Source organism: Topomyia yanbarensis, chromosome 2 (assembly GCF_030247195.1).
Source record: "Topomyia yanbarensis strain Yona2022 chromosome 2, ASM3024719v1, whole genome shotgun sequence".
Taxonomy (NCBI): Eukaryota; Metazoa; Arthropoda; class Insecta; order Diptera; family Culicidae; genus Topomyia; species Topomyia yanbarensis.
In genome coordinates, this window is record NC_080671.1 from 322,861,811 (window position 1) to 322,881,417 (window position 19,607).

Sequence of the window (19,607 nt, forward strand, 5' to 3'; positions counted from 1 at the left end):
CTGATTGAGGTCGAATACAGCCTGATCCTAGACCATACGAAAAATAGATGGCACAGAAGTTAACATATTGACGTTTAGAAAGAGAACTTACCCGTAATCCGTGAAGGTTGGTATACTGAGCATGAGAACCTGACTGTATTGCCCGAATCCAATGTTGTGTTACGGATGTTACCGATATGGTCATACAAAAACGAGGTGCTTCGGTTACTGTTCGAGTGATAATCACGCCGAGCCGCGGGAAATTGTAGCATACTGCAATAATTGTAAAGGAGACACCCTAGAAATCCTCACACGAAGTAACCCCCAACCACATTGACTATCCAGGAGATACATCATTTAACACCAGATCGATGCCCATACAGCTGGTCGGGCGGGCAATACAAATGGATAGGTACTCAAATCCGGCCGAAACATATACCAATCAATTCTCCGTATACGTCCATTGAGCTTCTATATGGGATACTATCGAAAGCACCATTCGATTATCTGTAATATTGATCTACGAGTCGAACCATGGAGTGGACGGTTTTGAAGCCAACTTATCAAACTTAATCGATCAACTACAAGCCCCTTCACTCTGGCAGGTGCAGGAGACTTTAATGCACATCACACGGCATGGGGATCCAATCTTGAAGACGGTTGAGATAAATCGATAACGCACGTTGCGGAGGAGGAAGGATTGATAGTAATGAACGATGGTAGCAGAACCTTTTGCAGAGGACCCATTACCATGGCCATTGATGTCACGATCTTCACTAGGGATTTAATGAGTGCCTTGATCTGCAGAAGTTATTTGAACCCAATGGGTAGCGACCATCACCCCATCGAGATAATCACTAAAGACGCCTCACCCATCAAAACGGGGAAAAAGATAGCAGCTTTATGACGCGAACTAGAAGACATTGTAAGACTTCTGCTTGGAACGAATCACACGAGATGTAGAATACTCCATGAAGGAATTGGTAGAAAGAATAGTTGCTGCGGCAGAAGAAAGCATCACGAGGTCAAGCACGAAAGACGTGCAGTTCACTAATAGGACCATAAAGCTCGAGCAGCTAACAAAGAATAAAGTAAAAGTAAAAATATCTCCCACATTTTGGAAAAGAAAAGAAGCCGGTGCCTATTTAACATCACTCGGAGAAACGCTGGACGCTGCAAGGCGGTCAGGAGAAAACGTGAATACCGCAGTATTAGATCTATCCAAAGCATACAAACGGAGAGAATGTGTCTGAAACAGCCGATTCCCCAGAATATGAGTTATGCCTGGCTCGGTTTACGGTTTGATCACCTGGCCCATCTGCGACGAGCTACGAAGAACATACGATCTATCCGATTCCTTACGAGGGATGTTGAGTAACGACGATGTCCAGGAAACGACCTTAATCTGTTTTCTTTAGGGAAATTAAAGGAAAGGGTTCACCACAACATCTAACACCTGTGGATTAGTGGGTGACTTGAGTACCTCTGATCGATATGCTGTTAATAGTCGGTCTATGTTGTGGGTATCGTTCGTTCTTAAATATCAATGAGAGTTCAATTCCGGTCGAACGGATCAGTCGCGGTGCCTTACGCTTTCTAGACGGCAACCGTAAAAACAGGATACCGGTGAAATCAACGTGAATTTTTTTGACCCATAAGAAATCTAGAACACATCTCAGAACGGCTACTGCTACAGCCTACTGACATCTTCGTAGGCAGTGTTGGAAAAAGTGCTGTTGAACTGCTGCGTAGTGCAGTGAAGCCAAGGTGTTTCGGATAATTAGCATAGGGCCGCAGAAAATCAGGTTAAATGGATCTGTACCACGCTAATGTTGTGCGAGATCCTCCCGTGGTGCTTTGAATCGACATAGAATGGATTTTCGGACCTCTATCCGATCTAGAGCCTTGTGTTTTCAGCAACTGAAACATGCTTTTGTTGTGCTAGCTCACTTACCTTTGCATACAGTCTAAAGCCATATTGTTGCTGTATTAAAACAATCGTACGTTGTAATTCACGAACAGATGATGCATCCGCAAGTTATATCATCGAAATCAATGTAGGATTTGTCAAAGAGTATACACGCGCAAGTCTAAAAGTTTAATTCCATAATACTTTTGAATAGGGCTAATAATTTAACTTTGTAAACAAACTTTTGTTTTGCTGATTTCTCTTAATTTGTTATAATTTCAACCCAAAAAACATTTGAAATTGATTCTACGAAGTGTGAAGATATTGATTAATGTGTATTTTTCATGAAATTCAACTCGGCAGCAATATAATGAGCCAAATAAGTTTTTTGTTTACAAAAATCTCTTTAGCCCTTATGAAGAATTAATATTGATTTGGTATTTGAATCTACGAAAATCTACAAGCAAAACAAATTGGTTGTCTTTTGTGGCTTAGCATAATCATAAACGTTCTATTTTTCAAGTAGGCTCTGATTTATAATATAATTCTTTTCCAATCAGGTGATATGGGTGTGCATTGTTTGCCGAAAAAAGCAAGAACTTCTATCCAAAACGGGCCAATGGATAAACAAAAGTACCAGTCCCGACGGAATGGCCCGCCGGATAGATGGCGATTCACGGGTAATTTCATGATTCTCCAGTAAGGATAGATGCAGGTAATGATTAAGTTCTTGATTGTTTTCCAGAATCTTCCCCATCCCTCACTCGATCCGCTCGATCCTTCCGACAAACGACCAAAGCTGGAACGAGCGCGAAGTGCTGCCGAAAAGGAAAACAATCCCATGCAGCGCTCCGGCAGCCAATTGCGGCGTCAGTACTCGCAACAGGATCCACCACCACGTCGGATGTCACAGTCCGACAGTGGAGTGGATATGTCAACTGGACTACCGCAGGTGCGATTGCCGATGCCACGAATGCATCCGCAAGCTATGCAGCAGCAGGGTTCTTACGGGCAATATTCAACACATGCTGGCCTTCCTCAGCCACCGATGCAAACGATGTCCTACGGGCATCACCAGTCGCATGTAACTCCCCAAGTGCAGATCACTCGACCGAGCGGCAATGCAGTATTGAGCGGATATGGCCAAGACGATCCTAGCTACTACCAAGTAATACGAACAGATCTCAAACATCTATCGATATTTGTAACGTGATTTTCTCTACCTTTTTTCATCAGGGTGAAATCGAAGATTTAATGCGCGCACATCCCCACTTAGTTCATCCCCGTCAACAGCAGCACTATGCAGAGTCGATGCAATCGGCTGCACCAAGTTACGGCAGCGGAAGCAGTAGTGGTATTGTGCTCACAACAGAACCCACAAAGAAGCACAAACGCCCAATGGGTGGACCATATCTACCACAGCAGCGATCGTTCAGCAGCTCCGACGAAGATATCCGCTCAACGCCGGAGTACGAAGGTTAGTGGATTGTTTATTGTTGTTTTGCCTATCTGTACAAATGCTATTCGTTTCTATTATGTTTTATTCTGTACTTTACTTCACTAATCTCTGATTTGAAAGTTTTGATTCTTAATCCCTAATTTTACCTCAACGAAACGAATTAAGTGACAAATTGTCTAAACAATATACAGGAATGATTAGAAGTTGCGATATTCGCCGCCGGCAGTTGATCGAATTATCTGGGCAGTAGAATCAGTTGGATCAGGACTGTGAATGGGATAGGTTAGGTTCAGGATTGGTGTAGATACCACATGAATGGATGTACAAACAGTGTTCTAACACATAGTGATTCGATTTACTATCATTCTCTGCACTGCTCAATCCCGCAAAATCACCATACTATATCAAAATTGTTTTCTTGGCACGATGGTGGCTCATAATTGGTTTTTTTCGCAGCGAACCACTTTAAAGTTTCCGTTTAGGTTTCCTAGAAGCTCTGTGAAATAGAAATGCAATTCAGTGAAACTATCAAAATCAAAACCTGTGTTGAAATTTTGTCTTTACAATACAAAAACGGTTTTTCATTTTGCGAGACAACGATAATTACATAAAAATTACCGCATACAAGCGCAATTTTAAAATTTAAAAATATTGGCCAAATTACATACTGGTTAGAGCAACATTTATTTTACAATTTTTTTAGAGATGTTTAATGGAAACTTTTTAGCTGTGTGCTGTACAAATTTTGATACGAGCTACTCTAATACCCACTAATATAAACGTTTGAAAAATTGTATGTTTTAGTGCAACAACAAATATTCCTTAGTAGTTGTAACGGCTTTTTAATGTATATTTCTTGTACAATAACGTTTAATTATTTTTAGTTTATCTTTGAGTTTTTTTATGACACTTTTTAATACAAAAGTTAGATTTAGTGTTTCGATTTCGTCTCATCAGTAGTATAACATACCGTTTTGGCCTAAATCCTAAATCCAAAAAGACACGCAACAACTGATATTTCGGAGAGCACGTAAGTTTTGGGTTGCTGCCGAGGTAGCGAAATCTAAAATTTGTTTTCGGTTAGCAAACTATGTTCTGCTATGCTCTCAGTTTCTCTGGTTTATTCCATTTTTTCCCAAGGAAGATATATATTTTTGTTAGAGTTCTTTCCTTGTGTTCTATTATATTGTTTATTATGTTCAAATTTTGTTCGATTTAAGTCAATGATATAATTAAATGAACAAAATGAGAAATACGAATGAAGTTAATAAAATGAAAAATTGAATGAATCAATAAAATGAATAAAACGATAAAAACGAATAAAGTGAATAAAATGAATGACATAAATAATAAATATAATGAATAAAATAATAAAAAAATAAAATAAATAAATTGCATGAAATGAATGAAATTTATAAAACGAATAGAATGAATAAAATAAATGAAATGATTGACATAAATAAAAGTAATTGAATAAAAAAAACCTATTTTAATCCACCTAGCGGTGCAATTGTGCCTTTCTCAATCATGAATCACGAGAATGTGTGCGTTGTTTATATTCATTAAAAACTTTTAAATGCATATATTACATTTTATTATTATACATCACATGACAACTATATACAGGAAAATAAATCATTATTCGAGTTCTAAAATTTTGAAAAAGAAAAAACAGCCACGGTAATATTGAACTGAAAAAAGGTGCGAAATCGGCAGTCCCAAAAAGTCGATTTTTATAAAAAAAATTTTTTTCGAGATAACATAAAATCTCGACGTTTCATGCATTTTAAAGATGTTTGGCATCAAAAATACGAATTCGATTTCTGAAATTTCATGGGGTCCCCCCTTTGGAAAAAAATTTGAGTTCCGGCTTATATGGGAATTTCATATGTGACCGGACGATTTAGTCTATATTTCCGGACCCATATAAGCGATCCGTACGAAATTTTATAGACTATAGCTATCATTTGGGACTAAGTTTGTGAAAATCGGCCCAACCATTTCAGGGAAACTGATGTGAGTTCGTAAATTTTGAAAGATGGCCGCTTTTCCCGGGCACTTCCGGAACCGTCTATGGTGGTCAATGCAGTCAACGAAAGTTTGTTTGGCCGTCGGTGACCTAGAACTGCAAAGTTAAGTTATTTGAGAGACATTTTAGCGAAATTTTTACCTTTTTTGCTTCCATCGGAGTATCGGTTTGAATCACAATTTGCTATGTGATCGCACGCCACAACCAGTAACTCCGGAACCGGAAGTCGGTTGGGGATAAAATTTAATAGCCATTTACGGGGACGCAACATCTTTCATTTGAGACTAAGTTTGGTTGATTCGGTCTAGCCATCTCCTAGAAACCGATGTGACTGTTAGTCTGAATTTGGATACTTCCGCCGGGGCTTCCGGAACCGATGATGTTGGCCAATGTGACCAAAGAGACTTTGAATGGTTGTTAATGACCTAGTACTACAAATCGAAGCAGTTGTGGTCACATTTTGGAAAAATTTTCACCATTATACATTCATTGCAGAATTTCTTAAAATCGACATTTTCTGCGTGATCGTACTCATCACCCTGTAATTCCGGAACCGGAAGTCGGATCCATTAGAAATTCAATAGCAGCCTATGGGAACGTTGCACCTTTCATTTGGGACTAAGTTTGTAAAAATTGGTTCATCCATCTCTGAGAAAAGTGAGTGAGATTGTGTTCGCGTACACACACACAGACATTTGCCGAACTCGACGAACTGAATCGAATGGTATATGTCACTCGGCCCTCCGGGCCTCCGTTAAAAAGTCGGGTTTCAGAGCAATTGCAATACCTTTCTATTGAGAAAGGCAAAAATAAATGAATAAAATAATAACGGCGAGATGGGCCAACCCTAGCCTTGGCTTGTCGTGGAGATGACAATAAAATGGCAGAAAATTAATAAAATGAATGAGTTGAATGAGAAATAGGTCAAATACAGTTATTAATATTAATGAAATAAGTAAATCACAAAAGTTATATTAATTTATAAAATTGATTAAATAATTCAAGAAGATGAATAGACTACACAAAACGACAAGATGACACAAATACAAAATATCAAAAAGACCATAAAACAAAAAGACAAAAGAGAAAAAGGCAAAGAGACAAAAAGACAATAGGAAAATAGGACAATAGGAAAATAAAGACAATAGGAAAATAGGACAATAGTACAATAGGACAATAGTACAATAGGACAACAGGACAATAGGACAATAGGTTAATAGGTCAAAAGGACAGTAGTACAAAAAGACCAAAAAACACAAAAAAGACAAAAACCACAAGAAAGACAAAGATAAAAAAACAAAACTGACTAACAAAAAAAGAAAAACAAGTTAAAAATATAAAAAACTAAAAAGACAAAAAGGACACAAAAGACAAAAAAGATAAGACAAAAAAGACAAAAAAGACAAAAAGGACAAAAAAGACAAAAAAGGCAAAAAAGACAAAAAGACAAAAAAGACAAAAAAGACAAAAAAGACAAAAAAGACAAAAAAGACAAAAAAGACAAAAAAGACAAAAAAGACAAAAAAGACAAAAAAAACAAAAAAGACAAAAAAGACAAAAAAGACAAAAAAGACAAAAAAGACAAAAAAGACAAAAAAGACAAAAAAGACAAAAAAGACAAAAAAGACAAAAAAGACAAAAAAGACAAAAAAAGACAAAAAAGACAAAAAAGACAAAAAAGACAAAAAAGACAAAAAAGACAAAAAAGACAAAAAAGACAAAAAAGACAAAAAAGACAAAAAAGACAAAAAAGACAAAAAAGACAAAAAAGACAAAAAAGACAAAAAAGACAAAAAAGACAAAAAAGACAAAAAAGACAAAAAAGACAAAAAAGACAAAAAAGACAAAAAAGACAAAAAAGACAAAAAAGACAAAAAGACAAAAAAGACAAAAAAGACAAAAAAGACAAAAAAGACAGAAAAGACAGAAAAGACAAAAAAGACAAAAAAGACAAAAAAAGACAAAAAAAGACAAAAAAGACAAAAAAGACAAAAAAGACAAAAAAGACAAAAAAGACAAAAAAGACAAAAAAGACAAAAAAGACAAAAAAGACAAAAAAGACAAAAAAGACAAAAAAGACAAAAAAGACAAAAAAGACAAAAAAGACAAAAAAGACAAAAAAGACAAAAAGACAAAAAAGACAAAAAAGACAAAAAAGACAAAAAAGACAAAAAAGACAAAAAAGACAAAAGAGACAATAGAGACAAAAGAGACAAAAGAGACAAAAAAGACAAAAAAGACAAAAGAGACAAAAAAGACAAAAAAGACAAAAAAGACAAAAAAGACAAAAAAGACAAAAAAGACAGAAGAGACAAAAGAGACAAAAGAGACAAAAGAGACAAAAAAGACAAAAAAGACAAAAAAGACAAAAAAGACAAAAAAGACAAAAAAGGCAAAAAAGACAAAAAAGACAAAAAAGATAAAAAAGATAAAAAAGATAAAAGACAAAAAAGACAAAAAAGATAAAAAAGACAAAAAAGACAAAAAAGACAAAGAAGGACAAAAAAGGACAAAAAAGACAAAAAAGACAAAAAAGACAAAAAAGACAAAAAAGACAAAAAAGACAAAAAAGACAAAAAAGACAAAAAAGACAAAAAAGACAAAAAAGACAAAAAATACAAAAAAGACGAAAAAGACAAAAAAGACAAAAAAGACAAAAAAGACAAAAAAGACAAAAAAGACAAAAAAGACAAAAAAGACAAAAAAGACAAAAAAGACAAAAAGACAAAAAAGACAAAAAAGACAAAAAAAGACAAAAAAGACAAAAAAGACAAAAAAGACAAAAAAGACAAAAAAGACAAAAAAGACAAAAAAGACAAAAAAGCCAAAAAAGACAAAAAAGACAAAAAAGACAAAAAAGACAAAAAAGACAAAAAAGACAAAAAAGACAAAAAAGACAAAAAAGACAAAAAAGACAAAAAAGACAAAAAAGACAAAAAAGACAAAAAGACAAAAAAGACAAAAAAGACAAAAAAGACAAAAAAGACAAAAAAGACAAAAAAGACAAAAAAGACAGAAGAGACAGAAGAGACAAAAGAGACAAAAGAGACAAAAGAGACAAAAAAGACAAAAAAAAACAAAAAAGATAAAAAGGACAAAAAAGACAAAAAAGATAAAAAATATAATAAAATAAAAAAGATAAAAAAGATAAAAAAGACAAAAAAGACAAAAAAACACAAAAATGACAAAAAAAGACAAAAAGGACAAAAGAGACAAAAAGACAAAAGAGACAAAAGAGACAAAAAAGACAAAAAAGACAAAAAAGACAAAAAAGACAAAAAAGACAAAAAAGACAAAAAAGACAAAAAAGACAAAAAAGACAAAAAAGACAAAAAAGACAAAAAAGACAAAAAAGACAAAAAAGACAAAAAAGACAAAAAAGACAAAAAAGACAAAAAAGACAAAAAAGACAAAAAAGACAAAAAAGACAAAAAAAGACAAAAAAGACAAAAAAGACAAAAAAGACAAAAAAGACAAAAAAGACAAAAAAGACAAAAAAGACAAAAAAGACAAAAAAGACAAAAAAAACAAAAAAGACAAAAAAGACAAAAAAGACAAAAAAGACAAAAAAGACAAAAAAGACAAAAAAGACAAAAAAGACAAAAAAGACAAAAAAGACAAAAAAGTCAAAAAATACAAAAAAGACAAAAAAGACAAAATAGACAAAAAAGACAAAATAAGACAACAAAAGACAAGAGGAACAAAAAAACAAAATGACAGAAGGACAGAAGGAAAGAAGGACAGAAGGACAGATGGATAGAAGGACAGAAGGACAGAAGGACAAAAGGACAGAAGGACAGAAGTACAGAAGAACAAATGGTAGGATGAATAAGGATTAGGGTGTCCCAAAATGACATCATGTTAAAAAAGTCTTCGAGCTCACTTCTTAAATGAAAGGTTAGGGTATTAGGACCACTTTCTTCTTCGGAGTGAATCTGATAAAACGCTTCCTACTAGTGGCGAATTTAGATTTTTTGAAAAATGGGCCGATTTTGGATAAAATTTCAAATTTATGCCTGTTGAAGTGGTCCCCAACTGTCTTAGATTTTTTTCAGCATTTTTTATTTTTTCTGGAGATCCAAATGGAGAAGTTTGGTTAGTTAGTTTGTACAAATCTTGAACTATAAGAGCGGCAGAGCCATTATAACTTAGTAAAAAGTGAAATTTTTGTTGTTTTTCAGTAATTTTTCTTCAAAACTGGGTATCTACAAAATTTTAAAAGTATAGAAAATACATTACATAGTTGAGCCGAATACAGGGGCGTAATTTTAAGTGTATAGTTACGGCTAATAGGGTATGACTTATTTAAGTTTTTGTTAGATAACCTTTGACATTTTTAGCAATTCATCAAAATAATGCTGTTCCAAAAAATAAATCAGTTCAAATGTTCTTTGACCACACATTGTTTTTCGGAAAATAGAAGGAAAATGATGAAAAATGACGTTTTTTGTACGTATTTAGCATGCCAGGACGAGGTTTAATGAGCATCTGATGATTTTTTTGTAATTTAAATTATAAAAATCATGATAACTTTGCTAATGACGCCAAGTCTCTAATTATTTTTGAAGAGTTAGTTCTCCATAATTACTTCTAGAAGGCATCTTCAACAAAATAATTGTGTCAGAAGATGCGCTGTATTATGTTGTAAAACTTTTTCGAGGATATTTGCCCCAAATTCGACTATTTCGGAATTATGTGATCTGTGACAGTAAATATCAGTTTTTCAACACTCACCTCACTCTTTTGCATTTTCTCCACTTTAAAGTTCCTAACATGGAAATAAAACCTCATATACAAAATGTGAATACGCCAATCAATTCAGCCTTCAAATATACGCCATAACTTGCCATTAACTCGACATATTTGTTTAATTTTAATGATTTTCAAACCCGCTAGGTTGCTATTAGTATACAAGTATAATTTTAAAAAATCGTCATATGCTCATAAAAACCGATTCTAATGTGCTAGAGACAAGCAAAAAAGCCATTTTTCATCATTTTCCTTCCATTTTCCGAAAAATAATGTGCGGACTAAGCACACTTCAGTTGTTTTATTTTGTAGAACAGAGTTATTTTTGATGAATATCATAAAATGTCAAAAGGTTATTTAACAAAAACTTAAATAACTCATTCCCCATTGGTCGTAGCTATACACTTTCTTCAGCAAAATTACGCCCCAGTATTCTGCTCAACTATATAATTTATTTTCTATACTTTTAAAATTTTGTAGATACCCAGTTTTGAAGAAAAATTACTGAAAAACAACAAAAATTTCACTTTTTACTAAGTTTTAACGGCTCTGCCGCTCTTATAATTCAAAATTTGTGCAAACTAACTAACAAAACTTCTCCATTAGGACATTCAGAAAATAAAAAAAATGGTGAAAAAAATCTAAGCTCGTTCAGGAGCACTTCAAGAGGCACGCATGTGAAATTTTATCCAAAATCGGCCCATTTTTCAAAAAATCAAAATTCGCCACCAGTAGGGAGCATTTTAGCAAATTCACTCCGAAGAAGAAAGTGCTCCTAATACCCTAACCTTTCATTTAAGAAGTGAGCTAGATGACTTTTTCAACATGATGGCATTTTGGGACACCCTAATAAGGATGCGTTGTATTCGACTTTTCACTTCGCTCTAACGTGGAAATTTTACATTTTCCAAGCTAGATTTTTTATGGATCTGCTTCTTACCAATGAAGCAAAGCTGTTGACATCTATACAAGCGCAATCCGCGATGAATAAGCACTTTTTTCAACTATCACTTGTATCTGCGACAGAAATGCGTATTTCATACTACATATGTCTATATCAGTGTGACGATCCAGACTATAGAGAAAGTTGTGGGGCCCTTTCCTTTTTTATACGTGGGGCATGATCTGGGTTGAATTTACCAGTTTTTTCATTCGATTGTTCATACATTCAAAATTTGTGGTTGCATTTCACAAAATTAATTTTTTTAAAAACACTAATGAAAAACCAAACCCGAAAATATACAAAAGGATCTTTAATTCAACTCAATTTCAGGATAAACACTGCTTGCCACTGCCAAAACTACACAATTTGAATTTGAGTGCTCTAAACTAAAATTTCAACAGAATTTGAAAAAGAAACATAGTTTTTTTAACTTACACGAAAGGTTGCGAGAGGAAAAAACACCTTCTAGATGAGACTGCCTCCTTAAGTTTACATTATTGTGTCTATTACACGCACACAGAGGGTCGAAAATAGAACCTGGGACTGTATTCATTCCTTTATTAATAGGTTTATGTTGGGTGCAAATAGAAGAGATAATTTTTCCTGTATATCTTTTTCCAACCTGCATGTTTGGCTAGTCTGTTGATAGTCAACATTAAGGGTTTAAAAAACGGGTTTTGAAATTATTGATTTTATGCGAGGTTTGAAATTTCCAAACCCAAGTTTTCCTTTTTAAATAGGTGGATTCTTATATTTATAGAATGGCGTGCTTTCTGTATCTATAATGTACACACGAAGAGATAGATATAGTGTCACAGTTTTTGAATTGTCCGACCAACAACCTCAAATGAGATGCAGCTTTATTAGGGAGCGCCTGTTGCAAAGACCAGCAACGAAATTTTTCAGCAATTTTTTTAGCTTTCCAACCTAATGCAGGATCCGTATGGACGCGTATGTATATGAAATAGCGGCTATCATACTGCAGTATCTTTTGTGGGAATCGTTCATAAATTATGTGTTGTTATAAATTTCTTCATTGACGTTATTATTTTTACCATCTACCGTAGTGATGCTGCACCGGATGGCATGCTGCTGCTGTTGGTTACGTTTTTTATCGTTCCCCTGATCAGTTCGCTGTTATCTTCTCTTTTGTACTTTACAAGGTTCGACACAAAGGAAAGACAAGGACACATATTGCAGCCACTACAAAAAAGGCTGCCAAATGTGTTCGACCATCTGAACTGTACGATACTGGACTTGAGCCCGATCAATGGGTACGCGTGGTGATTTGTGTGTTACCTCGTTGTGTCGATGCTCATACAATACAAGAAGATGAGCATGGATGTTGGAAAACACATTCATTGACAAATCATTTTCCTCTGGCATCGCGGTGTTGGTGCGATGCCGTTACACAGAGGAGCGCAAGGCTAATGAATGTTTAACAATGACCTTGGATAAGGGATGCTGAAATCAAATCGAGAGAGCCGATTTGCTCAGCTCGGTTTCGACGTTAGTAATTTTTATTTGACGGATTGAATGCGTTGTTGTATGATTGTTTTTCAGCGAATTTGCTCGCATATGTCAGTTCTCTATCAAGTTAACTTTGAAGGCTAGGTATTACACCTAAAACATTGCACACGTTTCGAGGAGGAAATTAGAGCTTTTTGTGTAGCCGATTTTCGAGAGAAAGAAAAAAAAGAAGAGCGAATTTCAGACTGGAGTAAATTCGCAGACTGATGGTCACATCTGGTACTCGCGAGTGACGGCAATAGAGATGTACACATCATTTCTTGATTTCTGATTCTTTATAATTACGGTTACCTTTCTGATTTAGGTTATGGTTGGTGAGTTCTAGATATTTACAGTTTCACAGATGACGATGATTCAGGTTTATTTTTAAATTTAATTCTTTTCGTTTTTTGAAGCGATCCCGTTGATTCATTGCCTAATGAGTCTACTTCAAGTGGAATCAGTTTTTTTAACTAGCAGGATACCAGGGTTACACAAAGCAGCAACGAATTGTTGTAGTAGCGATAGAGAAAGCTGTCCCTCAGTGTCATCTGGTACCAATTTCGTACCATTCACTAAGTATGCGTTTAGATTATTGAAATAATGTAGACGCATGGTTATTATTTCTGGAATGAGTTTCTCATCTAATAATGAGGCGAAGGTATTTAACGCTGGCTCCAAGAGTTTTTATCCTTGAAACCACTGTATAAATATTTAAGCAAACGTTACGTTACCAATCATCGTCGCAATCAAGTTTGTACGTTTCATTCAGTGTCACACTTCACTTGGACGTCAATTCTCGGGAATTGAATTATCTTTTATCCGCCAATTTGCACAACATATTTGGTCGTGGTCGTTAAAGATGGTTTGGGTTTGATTTGTGAAAAAATTGTTATTACTGAGTCAGGTGTTTAACATTTATAAAATTCGGGCTCTGGTTCTTAAATTTAAAAATTTCAGGTTGCAGATTCTTCAAATTTAAATTGCTCGGGTTTGGTAGGACTATGAGCAGTAAAATTTGTCTAACTTTGATTAGCGAGTGGGGCAAAGTTGGTCGGTGTTAGGTCAGATCGGACTGAGTGACAATGCATTGATTTCGAGAAAAACGTTCGAATCGCAGCATCCTTTACATTGTAATTGGAAAATTATTTTTTGCCAAAATTCTTGTTTATTGTTTCATACACTGATAGAATTTATTCGTAAATCGCTAGGAATTAGCTTCGTACAGACAATTTTCTTATTTTCTGTAGAAATGTATATTTCGTACATTGAATGAATCGTTCGTAGTTCTATAGAAACACTTTTATTTTCTATTACGAGTTTTTCGTGAACGACTTTCGTTGGCTTATTACGAAACAGCTTCATTCGGCAAACGAATTATTCGCTGCTATATACGAATACCTTTATATTTACGAGCACCATTCGTCAAACCGTCAACGTCAAAAGAGTTTCAATGGAGGTAGAATATGGAGTCATTGTTGCTATGCGTCAGATAATTGTTGATCATCACGACGGTCTCGGTCTGACTATTTAGTAGCCCTGTATCCGTGGCCGCCGGTTTCAGGAAGATTTCCTGAACCTCTTTCGCTTCCAGTTGATCCAGAATTCGGAGTAGTACGGGTTCAATTGAGTCATTGCGAACTGCTCGTTGGTTTTGTATGAATAAGTTTAAGTTTTTCTCTACCGGAGCCATGCCAAAATAATATGCTAGTAAATACGAAAACTCCTCTTAGATGAACGAAATAACGAGATTCTTCGTTATATACACAATCGAATATTAAAATAAACAAAACATTTCGTTTCATTCATATTCGTTTTCAACGACAACATTCGTGCAATGTACACCAAATAAGTAAAATTTACTAAAACTTTCGTTCATCAAGCAGCCATTTCTTCATGCCACAATAAAATCGATTTTTTTCATATCTGTTTTTTTAATAAAAAATCGGTGTTGTAAAACATCGATCCCAAAAGATCGAATGAAAAAATAAGAGGATAATAAATACGAAAACTTTTCTAAGATGAACGAAACGAATTCGTGTGACCAACAAAATCGTTCGTAATATACACAAACATTTATTGAAATAAACGAATTTCATTCACGAAAAATAATGTCGTTATCAACGATAACATTCGTGCAATGTACATTAAATATGTAAAACTTACTAAAACTTTCGTCCATCAAGCGGCCTTTACTTCACACCACAATCTTTATAGTCCTCAATAGAGGTGAGCAGATTTAAATAAAACCTATTTTACCAGATCGATCCTATTAGATAGTTAAAAAATCGGTGTTGTCAAACATCGATCCTAAAATATCGATTGAAAAAATAATATGCTAATGAATACGAAAACTTTCCTAAGATGAACGAAATAAATTCGTGTGAGCAATAAAATCGTTCGTAATATACGTAAACGTTTATTAGAATAAACAAAATATTTCGTTTCATTCACGAAAAATAATGTCGTTATCTACGATAACATTCGTGCAATGTACATTAAAATTAAAATTTACGAAAGCTTTCGTTCACCAAGCGGCCATTCTTGTTCATGAAATGAACTAAACCTACTATTTACAACGCACGAAAGCACGAAAGTACGTTGCAGAAAACTACGAATGAATTCGCGCATTGCATGATCGATTTGTTTATATTTACGAATTTATATTATCAGTGTATTTAAAAAGTGGAATGTAGCTGAAGAAATTCTTCATTCAGTGCTATCATTAACTCATTTTTTGGTGTTGTGCGACTTGGTCCGGTCTGGCTTAACACCGACCAGTTGTCCTGAAAAAGGGTTTCCTTGCACTGATGCACTAAAATAAAAAATAGAGTTTCTTACCTCAAGTTTTAGTAAAAGACTGTGTGAAAAAGTTTTAACTCTTAAATTAATCGAAAATATTTTTATAATTTAAGTAGAAAATATGAAAAAGTTGAAATAAGAAGATTGCGTACTTCCAATAGTCTGTAGGACACATACATCGATTGTTGTATAATAGTGATTAGATCATTTTGAGATAAGTTACCTTATTTTTTCTAGAAAAGAAACTAATAATTGTTCTTTTTAAAATACAATTAGTATAACATACAGAAAAATTATCAGGTGGCTAAATCCGAATTGCCGGGTCTTTCGTTTAACTCCTACCTAGTGGTGTAGCCAGAAATTCTTCATTTTTCCATCCAACATAACTAGAAGTAGACACAGAGCGTTAGTGGTTCCATAATGCAAAACTGACAATAAAATAACGTTCATATTCAACGCTTCCAATGTAATTAGTCCAGTTTGTAATTAGAAATATTCAATTTACGCAAGCTTTTACGAGAAATGCACAGTGAAAAAATCTGATAGAAATCGGAAAATTCTGAGCATGTTAGTTCAACCACTATCCATGCAAATGATGTTGTTTTCATTCATTTTGTTTAGGAAAGTGAGCGCTGAGAACTCTCAGGCATTTGAAGCGTGGAATATGAACGTTGTTTTAGACTATAAAGCATTGGTTGATGCACAGTAGAGTGACAGAAAAAAATGACACCTATCGGCCCACCCCTGAGTCGATTCTGGGTCCCACCAAGAGTAGTTGTACCAAATTTGAAGCAAATCGAACAAGTCTAGCTACCGGACCAACGTACCTGAAGTTTGTATGGGATTTTTCGACAATTTACTTGGAGAAAACCCACTTGGTCGCATTTTCGCCGCTAGGTGGAACTGCATGCATCGTATTATCACTGTAAGTGAAAATAAGAAAGATAATTTAATTGTCTACAACTTTGTCGAAGACTGCTAGTGAATCCGGCTTTGTTAAAAGAAGTTATTAAACTTTTAACGAAGTGATGTCTGAGTCAGTTTTGCATGGGGCCTAGCAGTGCATTGTTGTGTATCAGTACTCGATTCCCACGAACTATACATTTTTGTGAAATAATGGTTAAGTTTAGCTCAATAGTATGTTCAGAAGAACTATAGCATATAATACGAGTTATGTTTTGCTTAGAAAAATTTAGTTCTATATGTGAGCGCATAGAGGGCGCCAACACTAACTTTTCATAGAAGAGAGATAGAGCATCGAGATGTTCGGAAGAATTATTGCAAAATGCCTGTTCTACAACTTTGTGGAAGATACCGAATTTCTATTTCTTACCGTTGAAAAGTTAGTGTTGGCGCCCTCTATGCTGTAACAGGTGGAACTAAAATTTTCTAACCGACATAGGACTCGTATTGTTTACTATAATTCTTCTGAACATACTATTGAGCTAAACAGAACCATTATGTCACAAAAATGCATAGTTCGTGGGAATCGAGTACTGATACACAACCATGCACTGCTAGGCCCCATGCAAAACTGACTCAGACATCACTTCGTTAAAAGTTAATAACTTCTTTTAACAAAGCCGGATTCACTAGCAGTCTTCGACAAAGTTGTAGCCAATTAAATTATCCTTCTTATTTTCACTTACAGTGATAATACGATGCATGCAGTGCCACCTAGCAGCAAAAATGCGAACTAGTGGGTTTTCGCCATGTAAATTGACGAAAAATCCCATACAAACTTCAGGTACGTTGATCCGGTAGCTAGACTTCTCCGATTTGCCTAAAATTTGGTGCAAATACTCCTGGTGGGACCCGGAATCGAATCAGGGGTGGGCCGATTGCGTATTCAAAAATTCATTATTTTTCTGGGCAGTCTAATGCACAGTTTCTCTCCAGATCGCTAATTTTCAACTTCGATCACGTTTTTCTTATTTGTTAGTTCCACCAAAATCGGAAATGGCACCCATCGCCATGTTTTAAGTTTTTCGAAGTGATGACAGTGTTGAATAGTTTTACAGGATCGATCTCACTATTATAGTTCCCATCTTTTTGTTAATGAAACTTTCTCTTTCCCCAAATTTAATATTTTCTATTTTGGTTATTTTATTAAGATGACAGTTATGCGTAGAATTTCAATAACGCGACAATTTTGTAGGGTTTTTCGTTATCAAACAATATATCGTTTCGGATTTCAAAGAATGTGGAATAGGCTTAATATTTTTTTATAGAGATGGGTGGATTGAGCCTGGGTCTGTGGCTTTCGACTGACATGGCCCATTCTCGTTGATTCGTACTGGTTGATGTGTTCCGAATTACAAGTAAATATATCAATCCGCTGGGATGACATATGAGATAACAAACAAGAACAGGAACAAGACAATAGTTGATCCAATTTTTGTTTGGGGATGACTCAAACGCGCTGGTAGGAGATAGTTTTATAGGAGTAGACAAACTAGAAAACAGACATCAAACTTCAAGAAACAGATATGCGCTGAATTGTACCCTTCGCACCGGTGTTAGCAGATAGCGCCAAAATAGTCTTTAGTTTAAATTTTGTTTGCAGTTTGGCATGAACTATAGAATAATAAAAACATAATAGTGTTTAATACTTACTACATAATGCATCTCTTCCAATTGTTATGTTTCCACGGATAATATGTCAAAGTGTGTTAGTTTACCATGAAAACACACAGCCCTGATGTTTTTTGAAAATTAAAGCAAAATATGATTCTAGTTCATCAATTACCTTAGGAGGAGATAAAGTTTTCAGTGTGAAGCGAATTGATCATAACTTTTGTATGTTATAATGTATCATTTCAATAACATTCTGTAATTGTTCTATGAAAAAATATCGACGAGCGACTCGGTGACGAAGCTTTTTGTAGAACGTAGGGTGATGAGCCTATTTGCGCCATGTTTCTATTATCACCCTACCCATTTGAAGCCGTTGGTTAGAGCAGTGTCTGCCATCTTTGTTCAACGCATTGAGTCAAATTGTAGCGCAACAATAGGGGCACTCGATTCGAGTTTTCATTGTGCTCAAGCACGAGAATTTTATTGTTTTCAACGCATTTGTGTTATTATATTGGTTCTTAACAACGAAGCAAAGCGGTTCATGTCAATTTTTTCGCATTCCATTGATTGTAAGGCAAGAAATTACCGAATTAGTGAGGCACCTTGCTTAGTATGGTGAAAATCGGCTCATCACCCTATCTGGGTAAAACACGATTAGCGGTATTGAGGAATCCGGTACCAGAACATTTTGGCTTAAATGGTACGTTCCCTGTATGTACTCGGGGATTTGTTCCTTGTCATGTGTCTTCATCATTTCGCTCTTTATCACATTGGATAAGAAACTTTAGTATGTCTCTGAGTTTCAGTTGTCCAAACCTGGTGTCGTCTATGTAAGGACGGCCGGATACTCGAAATCGCAATCGCGTTACTGCTGGACGGTTGCATATCAGATGATATGAGGTTGCGTAGTTGGATTCACAAAGATCATATGAAAAAGACTCAGCGCGCTGAATGGTTGCCATGTGATAATTGAGTTTGCAGTGGCCGGTTAAAACCCTGGTCAGCATGCCGCAGTGGAGCTTCGAAAAATGTTGGAGATTTGTTGAAATCACTGGGCACGGTTGTATTGTATTGTATTGTAGGACCGTATTTTTTCCCTTATCCAACTTGTCGAAATTGGCAGGGCGGACCAACGAAGTCAATCGCTGAACCTGCCCTGGCCAATTCGTCAACCCATTCATTTGCTGTAATACCGGAATGTCCGGGCACCCAGACAAGCTAGATAGTGTTGACAATGCTCAGTTCTTTGATTTGGTTTCGGCACGCAATCACTAGTTTAGATCGTGATTTGTCTGAGCTAAAGGCCTTGATCGCAGCCTGACTATCGGAGCAGAAGTTTATAACTTTGCCGAAAAAGTTCAGTTGAAGGGCCAATTATACCGCACACATAATCGCAAAGACTTCCGCTTGGAATGCAGTACAGTATCTATCTAGTGAGTGAGATTGTTCCTATCTCATTTCACGACAGTAGAAACCAGCGTTAGCACGTCCCTCCATCAGAGAACCGTCAGTGTAACAGACCACTTGCGTTTGTTGTTGTCATATAGCCAGACAGCTACTCCTCTCGAAAGGATCAATGAAAACCATCACAAATATGGATATTATTTGAAAGGAGTGGTCAGCAGACACCGAAAATTAACCATTGCCGCCA

At 35.3% G+C, this 19,607-nt stretch overlaps 1 protein-coding gene across 8 annotated transcripts in view; it reads left to right on the forward strand.

Annotated features, from left to right (window-relative positions):
- Positions 1-19,607, forward strand: part of LOC131683766 (regulating synaptic membrane exocytosis protein 2) — a 199,755-nt gene that overhangs the window by 30,302 nt on the left and 149,846 nt on the right. For all 8 annotated transcript variants that reach the window (XM_058966036.1, XM_058966035.1, XM_058966037.1 and 5 more), the window contains exons 4-6: positions 2,449-2,568; positions 2,634-3,056; positions 3,125-3,365. In XM_058966036.1, the coding sequence (XP_058822019.1) occupies positions 2,449-2,568; positions 2,634-3,056; positions 3,125-3,365 (784 nt within the window). The remainder of the gene's footprint in view (positions 1-2,448; positions 2,569-2,633; positions 3,057-3,124; positions 3,366-19,607) is intronic.